This window comes from Antedon bifida, chromosome 6, assembly GCF_963402885.1.
Source record: "Antedon bifida chromosome 6, ecAntBifi1.1, whole genome shotgun sequence".
Classification (NCBI taxonomy): domain Eukaryota; kingdom Metazoa; phylum Echinodermata; class Crinoidea; order Comatulida; family Antedonidae; genus Antedon; species Antedon bifida.
In genome coordinates, this window is record NC_136231.1 from 25,220,035 (window position 1) to 25,235,584 (window position 15,550).

General features: G+C 27.9%; 2 protein-coding genes across 5 annotated transcripts in view; both read right to left on the minus strand.

Moving 5' to 3' along the window:
• LOC144844264 (glyoxylate reductase/hydroxypyruvate reductase-like) overlaps positions 1–15,550 on the minus strand; it is a 91,451-nt gene that overhangs the window by 51,690 nt on the left and 24,211 nt on the right. The window lies entirely within an intron of this gene.
• Positions 1–15,550, minus strand: part of LOC144844249 (E3 ubiquitin-protein ligase RNF220-like) — a 35,131-nt gene that overhangs the window by 19,109 nt on the left and 472 nt on the right. For 2 of the 4 annotated variants that reach the window (XM_078701061.1, XM_078701060.1), the window contains exons 1-2: positions 15,411–15,520; positions 11,303–11,951 (exon numbers count right to left, since the gene is read on the minus strand). In XM_078701061.1, the coding sequence (XP_078557187.1) occupies positions 11,303–11,951; positions 15,411–15,434 (673 nt within the window). In that variant the 5' untranslated portion in view covers positions 15,435–15,520. Of the gene's footprint in view, positions 1–11,302; positions 11,952–15,410; positions 15,521–15,550 lie in introns of those variants that run through there. The other 2 variants (XM_078701062.1, XM_078701063.1) reach the window with 1 other exon arrangement.

Here is a 15,550-nt window from a genome sequence, read left to right on the forward strand (position 1 = left end):
TAATTTTGACTGGCTATTTCAATTTGTAATCACTAATGGTGCGATGTAGGTGTCGGTAGTTGACAGCGATTATCATGATTTTGATTATCAGCATTGTTTTGCTCTAATTGGTGGAATAGTGTACTAAGTATCAGATTATGATTGCATGTAGATAGTAAACTCAATTCAACAGTTGTAAAACCACAGTAATTGAGGAAAACCGGAGTTAGATGTTATCTCATGGAAAATATACAACCACAAACCATGTGTTGAGCATAATGGAAATCAAATTACTTAAGATAAGAAAACATAACTTATTAACCTTTTTTTTACGTTAAAATGAAATTAATGTAAAAAGAATTGATAATTTTCAATGTTTATTTAATTGATTTTATGAAAAAACATTTAAAAAAACTTTTATCTTTAAAATCAAATTCTCAAGAGCATTACTAATTTTACAAAACAATCATGTTTACAAAATCATAATTGGAATGTCTCTTGAGTAAGAAGCACTGCCAATCAAAATATACTGCAAAATATAACATTAAAAAAATATATCTGTATATACCTTTTAATTAACTGGTACAGTATGTAATAGTGCAGTACATTAATTCAGACTAGTTAATATCAGTAAGTTTGTATCTTTATTCTTGATAATTTTTACCCTTAAATTAACATGTTTAAACCAATATACAATTTATTATTTCACTTTCTATATTTCTTTTACCCTATTTTAATCGTACAGTTGAGACTAATAGAAAAACATATTCCTTTATCACTATGAAATATGTGAAAAGGTGTTCACCATTTAGTGTCTTTAAACAAACAAACGAGTCTAGGTAATAGTATTAAAATGAGGGATAAGGGAGTAATGAATGACTAAAACATTATAATGAAAATGGCCAACAAAATTGAATAAGCTAAATCTGAATAAGAGAATTTGTATACAAAGACAATACTGTTACAGTGTTATATAAATGTTTATATAAAAACTTTTCGCATGTGAAATGGGCTACCGCAGATTCAAGATTGATTTGTATGTGAAAGTTTCAGCAATCATTTTAAACTAGATACTGTACCGGTATATCTTAATTTGTATTTAATTATTTCTTTGTATGTTCTAGCTTTTTTTGTTCTTAAAAACTTACTTTAGTCGCATAGTGGAATGGGCTACCGGCAGATTTGAGATTGATATTACAGTATGTGAAATTTCGAATAATAATAATAATTCGCGGTACATTTATTTTGTATCAACAGCATTTCTTTTACAGCAATATTTCTATAAAGACTTTTTAGGCAATTATTTTAAACTAGATATATCTTATTTTTTATTTCATTATTTTTTGTTTATGTTCTATCTTTATTTTTGGAGTGGCACCTCTTATCAATGACAGAAGCTTTTGGCCTCTTTTGCTCTGGCTTTGGCAAAATAAAGTTGTTATTTATTGCTTGCTGAATTAAAAATAGATAATTACAGTACTACAAAACAATTAAATTTATTGTGTTAATAGTATATAAATATATTCCTTATAATTTATATAAAAAATAATGTTCCTTTGTATCTTTTAATAAAGAGAACTATTTTCATTTAATAGAAAATCTAAAAATTAACAAGAAATAATCATTACTGAACATGATGCAGTTATTTTGAAAAACCACTCATTTTTTTTGGAATTTCAACCAAAAATGCAAATTCTGCAATATAAAAATAATAAACTATAAAATCCTAAAAATTAAATTATTAATTGAAAGGATTTAGATAATGTTGATAACAATGATCATCTTAATCTCTGTCAACACACAGCGCTTTTAAAGTGCATCTAACCACAACTCCTGCATGGATCTAACCGGTGAGAACTTTCTCTAACTATTTCATCTGTTGAGTCTGCTGCATTCACAAAAAAACCCCCATCAATATAAGGCCTTTTGAAATCTAATTAACAGCATACAAATTCGTTCATTAAAACACAATACAGCATAGATTTGCCATGTCTACTTGACTGATTACTCTATTGAAAAGCTGATTGCTCTGATTGTTAGCCTAATCAATTTGTATTGTTCCATGGTCAATAGACCGTGAAAACAAATATATCTTCCTTTATTTCGCTCTCAAATCAATTTTCATAATTCATTGATATCAAGAAATTAATAAGTAATGTCAATGTAATTAGATTCTGTAATCATAGTTTTGAATTTCAATTTCATTGCTACAAATTAGATAATTGTTTCTTCCCTGGAGGAGCTCGGGAATGCAGGAATAACTGTATCACGTCATAATTTTTTAATTTCAATGCAACTGATATTGTTGAATCTATTTGCATTACAATAACTTTAAAATGCAGTACTAATACATTTGATTATTTAACTAATTAAAATACTAAAATTAACAAGAAAGAGTTTGTTCTGTTCTGAACTCAGAAAACCATACTTTCTATTTAAACAGAAAATACTAAAAAACAGATATTTTTCTTGTTTTTCTCTCTTGGGGCTATTCGGTCATCTATTCATTCACTATCCAATCACAGTTGAAATAATAAATATTTTTTTTAAGTTTGACTCCAATTTTAAAGATGATTGATATTTTTTATAAAATAATATTCTAAAGTAAGTACTTGTCAACTGGTTTAACCAAAAAGTTAACATTTATTTTTGAAATATCCATTTGAAACCAGATGAATTTTTTGGAGAATGATTGATCTATATTATAATATTATCTTTTAATATTGGTGAAGCTATAATATTTTGATTCCTATTTTCTTCAAACCAATTCTTCCAAATATTATGTGACAATATGCATGTTTATTTGGAAAAAATTTCCTAAAGGGTTTTATTGACTTTTACCAGATTTCGAAAATATCTAGCCAAAATAAAAATACTACCGGTAATTGGTTAATTCGAACAATTTTTTTTTTATACTAATATTTTATTTGAGAGTTATTTACAATACATACTAAACTTGTTTCATATAGAGATTTTTATAAAATAATATTCTAAAATGACACAACACACGCAAATTTATTAAAAAAATGTCCGGCATGGCAATACTTTGTTACTCAAACAGATATGATTCCCGTAATAGACCAAATCCTTAATTTTCTTATTAACCCACAAAATGATTTGTTTATTTTTCATTAAGACTAAAATTGAAAACCAAAGACAGTAACTATTATGTCAGTCGATAAAATGGCAAGCAATTAGTAATTGATTCATGTAAAATTAATGTTTTATATCCGATTGCCTTGTAGGAAATATATTTTGTTTAAAGTTACAAAATACAAAAATTTAAAACTAAAAAAGAATACAAAAATAATTAAAGTTATAATATTTAATAAAATGATAGATTATTTATACTATGAATTACTAATTTAAAGTAATTCATTTGGAAGAGACAAAAATAGAAATTAGTTTAATACAAAAAGAAAAAACTAAAATTACAAAATAAAGAAATTGAAAATAAAAGTATATTTTTATTATAAAAATTACTTTATACATTACTATTGAATTGTTAATTTTCAAGTTCAGTATTATTATATAAAATAAAAATAAAACTGAAAAATTAATTGAAGAAAATCTAAAGTATAAAATGATCAAAAAATGAGAATAACTCTTGAAAAATGAGTTAAACGATAATAAAATACATTTCTAAAATAATAAATATGAAATAATAATCTGTTTTTAATTTTAAAAATTGATTTACTTTTAGTATCTAAAAACAATATTTATATTAGTAAATGTTTGAATCATGCGTACACAGCTTTCTAGCATAGTCAAGCAAAATATAATATACCTACAGGAATTCCTGTATACGTGACTAAGTTGAGAAGAATGCTATTTTTTTGTTTATTCGCAGACATTTTTAGAGAGCGTTTCTTGCATTTTCGTCATAATCCTGCTAATAATAATGTAAGAATTGAGACAGTTTGTCATTTGTTTCTCAAATAATATCTTTTGTTTCAAATTTGTGACAGTTATATGTAGCATATAATACCTGAAAGTTTATTGGCTGTTGAAACTTTAAGGGATAGAAAACAATTCAAAAATATTTCTGTCAGTGAATGTGTTTTGAAGATATTCTCTCCTGAAAAAAATGTTTTCTTTATTTTTTTTTTCAAATGCCATTTTAATGTAACATACTTATTCACTTTGACCATGGAGGATTCCTCCATGCTTTTACCAAAAATTGGATTAAAAAAAAGATGTTTATCTGAAAAACTGTAATTTAAAGCAACAAAAGGGGAAGTTGTCATGGCATGGCAGGTTAAACTTTTATTTTGTAAGTTTTTATAAGTGAAATCACTATTTTTGTAAGAAGTGCTGTATTTGCACGTACCATAATACAGCATTTTATATGTGTCACATGTGATGCCTGTATCACACAATATGCCTATGATATTGAACAAATTCCAATACAATAGAAAGAATTGGCTAACATTTTTCCAAACTACTTTAGTTTTACTCTTCAGACAATCTGATAACATCTTTTTAGAAAACAAACAATTTTAAATTTTCAATCAAGCTTTTTAATCTTTTGATGACTGTATGTACTGTAAGTATTATTGACCGACATTACAGTATGAATATATGATGTGGTAAAATAGACTAAAATATCGAACACAAAACAAATGAATTTTCAGTTAATCGATAATTTATTTGGCGTCAGCTGGCAACCCTGCATTGGTGGAAGGTGGAACCTTTGATTGTGTGTGGGATTGTTTGTCCTGATTAGCTTAGTTTTATCTAAAGAGAGGCGACATGGGATGACTGCTGCTAATGAGTAATTAAATATTGGCTGGCTTTAGGCCTGCTGGTAAACACCACCTGTGAATGGAGCACTCTGTCTCAAGCTCTCAATAATGTGGTACTGAATTTTGGGGTTTAATATTAATAACACTGGTCTTTGGTTCATATCCAAATTAAGATCATTTTTTTATAAGATCTATAAACCAGGGAAGAGTTAAATTAACCCTTCCCTGCTATAAACCATGGTCTAAACTACAGTATTTCTAAATTGTATATATTATTTCTACTTAAATCCTGAATATATGGTAATATTGATAACACTTTTTTGTTTTTTCTACTTAAACTTGAATGTATGACTAAATAAATATTGTAGTACAGAAAATTTAATAAAATGATTTACTTTAACATTAAATATTATGTATTTTAATTTAAAAAAGAAGAATCAATTTATAAGCAATAATTATTAACAATACTGATACTACCATGCTGGTTCATATTTTTCAGTTCAGCTATAAATACAGAAAAAGATATAGTGCTTTCTATTTAGACAATTAAACCATTCTGTAAAGTGAATATCCAAATAAAATTTAATCATAAATTTTATCATTCAGTTTGAAGCTAAAGTCTTTGTTTTCACAGATTATATACTGCTTATTTGACAAAGTTACAAGAAAATGATTGATATTGTAAAATATTCTTCTTTCTAAACATATTTCAAATTGTGTCTACAAATTTAATAACTTATTCTATGACATAGCCACGTCTTAACAAATGCTTAAGTCACTAGTATTTTTACACAACTGAAAACATTCAAAAGTAAAAGTCATTTTTCATGCTAGCTATGAAATGCTGGATCAATAACATTTGTTGTGACGATAAACATGAAATTCTCATATTTCATCCAATACTCCGACATAAAAATAATGAAATCTTTGTAAGTGTTACGTTTTACCGAACAAATCTGCCAGAGGGGAGACGTGTTGAGCAGTAAAGAAACAGCTACAAATTATGAATTTATCCAGTGCTACACGTGGCCATTATGAGGCAGGATTAGTTAAATGAAAAGCTAATTCCCTAAAACAACTTATTCTACTTCCAATAATTGCTTGCTATACTCTAGTGCATCGTTATAGTAACGATCAAGAAAATCTAACCATATTTTCTAGCCTGGGGCTTGCATTAATGTCGCCTACTAGATGACAAATGTTAGCCGTCTTAAACCTCAATAACTGTCAAGAACCACTTTGGACTAACAGCTTCTTTAAAAGTGGGTTATTAACTCTACACCGCATTGAAGCATTCGATATCTCATAATTGAATCGTGCAAAGTTGCATCGTAATTTCTATAGCTGACAAGTGTTGATGCTTGCGCCCCGAAGATCAAGAGCTCAGTTTACGAGAGAAGCGAGTCCTGGGGAGGTGTGAAGAATACGTAAATGGAACACTTTAAATCTTACACAAAATTTATACTCCGAAGACTCCATGAATCAAATCGTGTACAGCCGATTTTATGGTGTATTCAGAGTTCTGTAAAAGGCATATTCTTATTGCCTAATTGCCTCTCGTTCAACCGTTAAAGTGAGGTATTTATTGGTGCAATGAAAGCTTTGACTAGATTCAATTTCACAGCGATATATTTTTGACGAGAAGCATAGCAGACTGTTGTTTAAAAAAAAAGAAAAAGAGAAGAGTATGATAAAGAGGACTTGCAAAAAGACAATTTGTTCTTAAAAGCTTTTTCTTTTCGTTTAATTACTCAACTTCTTGGAAAATATACTGTAAGATATCTAGATTATTATTTTTAATTACAGTTATTAATTTTAGTTTAAGAAACTATTTTTTCAATTATTGAAATAATTAATTTTAATTTTTCTTATTTATTTGTAAATGAAATATCATTTGTTATTAACTGTATTTTAAATTATATACTGTAGGTATTTTGTATAGTATTGTTAATTCTTTCATTTTATATACCTAGCTAAGCTAGTCAAAATTAACCTAAGTACTGTACATAAAATAATACATTCTACAATCTTTAATGAGATTTACACTTCACAAACTTAATTATTATTGAAAACCTGTGAAAAATCTTGCACACTACAGTATTTAATTCAAAGCCAGAAACTTGTAAACTAACCTTAATACTTATTGTTGAAATAAGTGGAAGAAAAAAGTATTAGTTAAGTAGATGATTATACTTGAAGAGAAAACAAAGAAAGGGTTAAGTACCTATGTAATTACTTAATTAGGTGGATAATAGAAGCTTTTGTTATACTTAACACCAAAGCAATACTCTAAGTCAACAGCAATTAGAAAGTACATTAAAATGCACTTTGCTACATGATTTCAAGTGTCTAAGAATGTCAAATCCCTGAAACAGATTGTAACAAAGTATGTTATTAGGTATATTTCTAGCAAATGGATTTCACCTTGCAGAGTAAACTAACATGCTAAATTCACACTTCTAACAAACAGACTTCGATTGAAACAATAGATTCCTTTTCGATTATCGCATATTAAAGATCTGAGTGAAGAAAAGCGTTGTTTTTAGTGTTAAATTTCACGCTGATTTCATTAGATTGTCCCATGGGTGGGCTAAATCATATTTAACAGTTGTATGTTTGCTTGCTGTTAATCGCCGGTTTACTATTTCTGACAGAAGTAACTAAAGGGAAGATCGTTAGAACACTCAACAACTACAGTTAAGTTGTTAATGTGCGGTTTTTACAGCAATAAACGTTCCTAATATGGAGCACATTACAAGCGCATTAACCATGAAAATGGCCAATTAAGAATTTATTCACAAGTTTTGCAAATAAAAAAAGTTAACAAACTTATAACAATGACAGTGATAGCTGCAATGGTGATTATGATATTAATAAAGATTATTCTATTCTTCAAGCATTTGATTATTTAATTAATTTAAACCAATACATTATTAATTAATATAATATATATGTATTGTTTTTTTTCTTTTTCGTATTCGTATTTATTTAATGTTATATCTGGGGGTAGGTCAAACTTAAGTCTTTCTGACTTATATGACCCTCCCCCCACATGATTACTTCATTGCATTTATTATCCTGTATGTGATTATATTGTGGAAATAAAATGAATTGAAATTGAATTGAAAAAAGAACATAAAAAAAAAACAGATGTCATATTAGTAAAATAATGCCAAGTGGAAATAAAAATATTATGATATTGAAATTAAGTTATAGTGTTTACATGATGATAGAACTTTTAAATATCATTTTATATTATATTATAAATCGTTTTATTAAAGAGAAATAATATGTTGATTTGATTGAAATACAGTAAGTGTTTAAAGGTACACCTACTGCAACTTGAAAGAAGAGAGGAAAGGGCATTTTTTTTGTCAGTTTTATTAAATAAAGCAATAGGGCTTAAATGCCCTTTTTTAAAATTATGTAGTACAAGTTGTTATTTGTAACTGGTAAGAGTAATGTTAGTAACAATAGTTTGGTAAGTGTTACTGAATAAAAGTAAATGCTATAAAAAGAAATAAAAAGATCAAAAACCAAAAAAATAAAATTTGAAAATATGCACACAACACAATATTTGTGAGTGACAGCCATAATCAGATGTATGTGAAAATCCTGAAAAGCACTTGATAAGGTAATTTACAGGTAATTTTCAAACACATATCTCACATGAATTGAAGTCAAAACAGCTAGCCGAGTCAATTCCACATTAACATACTTATGAGTTCATTCGACGCGGGCGCTCACAGACACGAAACAACATGTTTAGCATGTTTAGGATTATGCTGAAGATGTTACTCACTCGTGGGCCCATCCCAACCAAACTTTTATGGATTGCCTAAATACCTCGTACAATTACAACTCACTCTTCCGTTAATACCTCAACTCCTCGGGGGCATATTAAAATGATGCGTTACTTAAGAGAAAATACTCGACACTGATACAAATATTGTTGACTTTGATGGCAAAGTCGGCGTTAATTTGCATAGTAATTACCTCATCACGACGACTGTAATAAGTGGCTTTGGGGAGTTATTAAAGCATGAAATTGGCTGTCGTAGTTTATTTTTACCTTAGGTTCTCCTGAAAATTACAACAAAACTTCTTGAAATTGCTGATCTATCGATGTCCGAAATGACAGATGGGTTTTTCGATCATAAATCATTGTAGCAAGTTTGATTTTATTTCGTTTTTATGAAGCTGCCGGTAATAGCAACCCACTTTAAACAATACCAATTATTTTACAAGAATGAATTTATCATCGAGGCCACAAAACACATTTTGTTTTTCTAGGTGTATTATATTATTATCCAAAATGAAATGTCGTAAAGTAGAACAATTTTTCAAAATGTGCCGTTTCTGTTTCACAAAAAAGATTAAATGAAACTAGGCAAATAAATAAAACAATAAAACCGTGCTGCCATACTGTACATATTTATTTTGTTTTCACACATACGCAGCTTTTGAGTGGAAAAGTCAGTTTGCTCACGCTCAGAAACTATCATGAGCACAGACCGAACGAGTGTTAAAAAAAAAAGCAGCATATTCGCATGTTTAACTAATTAATTAGGAAAAAACACCATTTTTTTAACACAATTTTTTTTTTACCCTAACAAATAAGAAGAAAAATTTATATTTGTTTATTTAAGATAACATACCCTACCAGGTGAGTACTACATGATTCAACAACTTTACGGTTTGCTATGTTTTTTTAGGTTTGCAGGGTTTAGCAATACTTGATCAAATGTTCTCAATTGTCAATTTAAAAACATACAAAAATGAGTAAAATACAGTAGTAGTGTGAAATTGGATAATGCTTCAGAACCATTAAAATCTTTATCTTATTAAGAGTTAATAAGTTTTTTTGGAATTTAAGAATTACTGGTACTGTACTTTTAAACAAAAAAGGAATAAAAGATGTCATGAATATTAATTAATTGAAAAGGCATGAACACAGCAATCTCAGGATTTACTTAAAAAACATAACAAGATTTAGAATATTCTATATTCATTGAAAATATTCCAAAATATAAAGTCATCCACACATCAGTAAAGTCTAAGATTTTAGATGATTGTAAAGGACTAAAAAATATCTGCTGACTTATTTGCTATAAAATGATAGCTAAATCTAAAATCAATTCAATTACTTATTACTGACTGCAATAAAAAAACATCTCAATAATATAGTACAGTATAATTTAATTGTGTCTGTGGTTTTGAGATGAATTTTAGCATTGTATCACTTGTAGGCAATAATTTTAATTTTTTTAACTAGCTATCACTTTACATCTTATTTTAATTAACCCTTTATATTTATTTTTGAAAAGTAGGTAATGTCCACTGCTGAACATAGAGTGCCTCCACACTAAGGGCTAAACAATCAACAGAAAATGTAAAAAAAAAAAACGTGAATATGGGTGAATTTTCTACTTTTCGAGTATATCTCGCTCTTCGAGGAGAATATGGCAATTTTTGGTTTATCCAGGTATCTAGGTACAAAATAACAATTTTACTCTTCCCTGGCTCTATTGTAGTTTTAATGGGATACAGTGATTGTTTCCTTGGACTATTAAAATGATCTCTTCTCTTTCTACCAAAGGCCATCCAATTCTTTCAGCAATTAATTAGCCATATCATTTCAAGGTCAATTGGCTCTTCATTCAATTCTTGATTTATAATTTATTAACACTTCATCAAGTGTGTTGAGTGTTGTGCTCTATTGTAAATAGTTGATGCTTATCTAATTTTTAATAGGTTTTTTTTAAAGTGAGTGAGAGACAAGTCGACAGATGATAATAGTCATATAACTGTTTATTGTAGGCCTATACATTAATCAATTTTGATACAAGTAAAACATTTCTGAATGAAGGTATAGACTTGTTAAAAAATTACTAATTGTTATGCAAAAAGAAGGTACATAACACAGTAATATAGAAAGTATGTTTATTGATTACTCTATATTTTTACAGTTAAAAAATACTTACCTTGGTTTTATTGGATTGTGCATTGAGATTTCTCCATGGATTGTGTAAAAAATATTTTTTTTAATTTTAAGTAAAGTTATGTAATTAGTATAAAGAGCAATAAATTTATACTTCTTCTACTATTGTATGATTCCAGTGCACAAGTTTCCTCAAATTACTTACAATTTGCAAAACAACGCAATAAGGGCGTGTGGCGCAGTGTGTTGGACGTTCGACTACTGATCGTGAGATCGAGGTTCGAATCCAACTCTCGCCGCATTGCTTGTATCCTTAGGCAAGGTACTTTACTTACGTTTGCCTCTCTCCACCCAGGTGTATAATTGGGAACCCGGTTAGATCAAGACACAACTTTGCGCTGATTACTAGCTGCATTATGGGAGTATGTTTCCATAGGTGTTTTGATCAGGAAAATGACTGGGGTAATAATGCTTAGAGGTTTCACAACATTAGGCGCTATATAAATCCAGGATATTATTATTATTATTATTAATATGAACACCAATACCAAGATACTGTAGTTCAAAGTTAAGTCTACAATAGGTATGACTACTAAAAAATAGTGAATATGGAAATAAAAATGTAAATAATTCTTACTTCTTAAATGTCTCCCTTCTTCAGGGGTAGATCTGTCAGTCATTTCACTTTCAATACCATGGCTTCTTTCTGTCGATTCATACGAACAAGGGGTTCCCCCTCTTTCAGAAAAGTCACTATCTTCAATTTCATGTTTCACATCTAAATCATGCCTTATTGAGCCTTCAGTCCCTTTTTCTGAATTGTCTGTGGAGCAGGTCTGAACACTGCTCCAATCTTCTGAATTAACGGCTTTTCCATTTTCAGTTTTACGTTGTTTTGCTGGAACGAATGCTGAATGATGATAAAAACCTTCCTGATCTTCCGAGACCTGGAACGGCCGGAATGCACCGGCTCCGATTGGATTCATAATTCTATGCCCTTCTTCAACATTCGGTCTCATCGCAGGGTGCGGGAAAACTTGTGGGTTGTTGAAAACCGGTAGGCCGTTTGGACCGTGATATAGAGGATGCATTGGATATGAACTTAACCCTTTTTCGTCGGCCTTCTGTCGCGATTGGCGCGATGACCTGCGAGTACCCGACTGGGCAGCATCTTCAGCGGTCGATCCTAACACAACAAGTCTTGGATTTGCAATTTGTGGTGGAATAAAAGCCGAGTTTTCCATGAATATAAAATTTGGAGGCCGAGAAAACCGTGCCAGGAAATTCTGAAAAATCAAAAGAAGTTAAAAATCAAACGATTTGTATTTGCAATTAAATATCAATATTAATTCTTTTGTTTTTTATTTAAATTTTTTTGGTTTACTTGCATTTTCAGTAAACACAGTAAACATTCCAAATGGTCCAGCTTAAAACAGCAATAACAAATGACATAAAAAGCATTAAAACATTTTGTTAAAAAATATGATGTTAAAAATGAAATTGAAAAGATACAGTAAAAATATATTTTAAAGTTAATTACAGAAGATACCAATTATACAGTATAAAAAACTCTCTTTTCAAAATCATGTAAAACCTAAATTAGTAGTTTTTAAATATAAATTGTTATTTAAATATTAATTATTTGAATTGCTGCCAAGTAGAACCAACTGTATAAAATTAAATACTGGATTAATTTACAATACACAAAAAAATCAATTGAACTTGATTCAATTATTGATTACTATTGATTTTCCTCTCACAAATAACTATTTCAAACAAAAGAATTTCACAAATAAAATACTCATCACCAAAAAGAGAATCATAGATTTAATCCACAAACTAAAACAGTTGTATATTATAGATTTTAGCAACTCTAGCCCAATAGATAATCTAGAAACAAATGATGATGGAGACATGCCTAGCATGGGAAATTCTGATTATTGCAACACACGATTGTTGCATTGAAGATCGAATGATCACGCCAATTCATTTCAGTTCACTTAATTCACACTGTACAATTATCTAAAATAGCATCAACTCGCACGTTTTACAATTGACTTGTAACAAAAATCAAAGAATGGATAGTCAATGTATTTTGTTAACTAAAAAGAACAATAATAATACAACACACGACCTACTTTAAAACAATTTGAATCGTATGAAACTGAATTTTTTCTGTGAGAATATTTTAAACATCTATGGGAAATTCCTGACTTTTGTTAAAGTGAGCAGCATTTATGAATTTATAATTGACTAGAGTAAACCAAAAAGCTGAATTGTAGTATTAATTATGAACACACATTTTATTACCACTGAAATATATAAATATTGAATAAAATACATTAAACAATTACTAAATGGCAAAATAGTTTTACATTAGTAGGTTTTACGAATTAAAAATACATAATTTAAAAAAAAGGTAAAACCAGAAGTTCATTGTGTTTTGTCAGACAACAGAATAACCATTTATTATGTCTTTTTTTTTTAGTGAAATGTTAGATTCAAATTATTTTTATTTATCCTTTCAGAAATTCATTGCTAGTTTATAAATTTGTTTCTTTTTCTGTTTGCTTATTTGCAGGTTTCTACAAAATGTCATGTATGTCATAAATGTTATATTTTACTTCATATTATTTTTTAATGTTTTGTGAAACAATACATTTTTAATTAGAATATTATGTTTATAATTTGATTTGATATTTGAAAACATCACCTAAATTTAATTAATTAATTTAGATGAATAATATAATAGTAAATACATTTTTAAGTTCTCATCATCTCAAGAAGAAATATGATATGAAGAATTATTAATTGAAGTGGACTACTGTACAATAGTTTTATGTCATGAATTCTATTCTCAAATTCTCAAGTATGGAATACTGTGTAATGTAATAAGGAATTAAATCTTCATTATCGTGTTAATCAGTATTTTGCTCAATTAGCTAGTTAGTACTAAAATGAATTATCAATGTAATTGATTTCTAATTGCATGTGTTTATCAATAAGTGGAAAATTATCTATTAGATAAGAATAATTACAAATCTTTGATTAATAATTAAATAATTATCAGTGACCAACATGTGTTAATTAGCTATTATACAGTAACTGGTTCACAGGATACAGTACAGTATATCCAATAACACAAACGATCAGTTTTTATTCATTTAATTATTCATAATTCAGTCTCATTTCAGCATAACAAGCTAAATACAGTATTTAAAAAAGAGAAAAACAAAAGGAATGTTGAGTTAGTAACAAGTTTACTATAAACCACTAATGGTAATAATTGGGAACGATGATGTTCTCCTTTTTATCTTTTTTTAAAATGAAAATACATTTCAATACAAATGTACTGCTGACTTCCAAAGTGGTTCAGTAACAACATACACTATTAAATGTACTGCTAACTTCCAATTTTTTTCAGTAACAACATTTAAAATAAGTTTAATACATTTTACTTCATTTAATTATTCTTAACACACATTAACTGTACACGTTTAATACAAATGTACTGCTGACTTCCAAAGTGGTAACAACATTTAAAGTAACTTTATTATTGTTATATTATATACAGTATTAATATCTTTATTTATTTATCTATTTATTCGTAACTGACATACACTTTTTATACAAATGTACCGCTGCCTTCCAAAGTGGTTCAGTAACAACATTTAAAATAACTTTATTACCTTTTACTTTATTTATTTATTTGTAACTGACACACTTTTTATACAAATATATTGATAACTTCCAAAGTGGTTTGTAACTACTCAAAAAACAAATCTTAGAAAATAATCAAAATCAAAACACTTCCAAAAAACGAAAACAAATTGAATTAAACTTTTTAAAATACATTTGAGGTCAAATATGCTGTAGTCAAATTGGTTTTAGTAATTTCTAAAGTAAAGATTTGAAAATTGCAAAAGTCATATACAGTAGCTCTGTAAATTCACAGACTTTAATAAAACTGTTAAATATGTTATGTGCTATAATATGAAAGTTTTCCATATTAAATTCTGTAGACAGTACTTCGTTTTAAAAAACTATTAAGATTAAGAGAATCATTCCGAATTTTTCATTTATTAACTAGCAATCAGATCAAACTTTTAAATTTTTTCAATTTAGGGCAGAAAATGTTATTTAAAAAAAAACAAAGATTCACTTACAAAAAAAAACTAATACTAAATACAGTAGGTGCATAATAAAAAAAAAATGTTTGTATACATATTTGTTTTAGATATATTAATTTAATGTCAAAAAATAAATAATAGTGTATTTGTAATCAGTTGTATACAAATAATTTTGTTTTTCAATATTAGACTGGATCTCAAACATTATTTTTTTTTAAATTTAGAAACTCTGTAATATAATATACTGTAATTTTCATAACAAAATTATGATCAAATAAAATATAGATATATTAAAAATGTATTTTTAAAATCTACATTCTAAATACTGTATTTGTGAGCTTATAGCAATCATATATATGGTAAGGAATATTGGAAAACAAATTTGTTGTGCAATTAGCTATAGTATACTGTATTTCAGATCAAAGCCGAAAAAAGAATAATCCAATACTGTACTTCATTAAATTTGTAATTATAATCCAACTTTACTAACAGAAATAAAAAGTGTATCAGTTAATACTTACATCGAAAACACAAAACAGTAATAATATTATTGTGAATAAAATTTAAAAACATAAAGGTTAGATTATAAAAAAAAGAAAAATTTTATTTACTTACCATCATTTGAAAATTTGGATTCATTTTGTCAATTATATATAAACTCTTGTCCAACAACAAAATATTAAATTTCAAACCGATAATTTCTTATACATGCATTTCGTGCCGTCTCGCGGCGTAGAATGATGATATGAACAGCG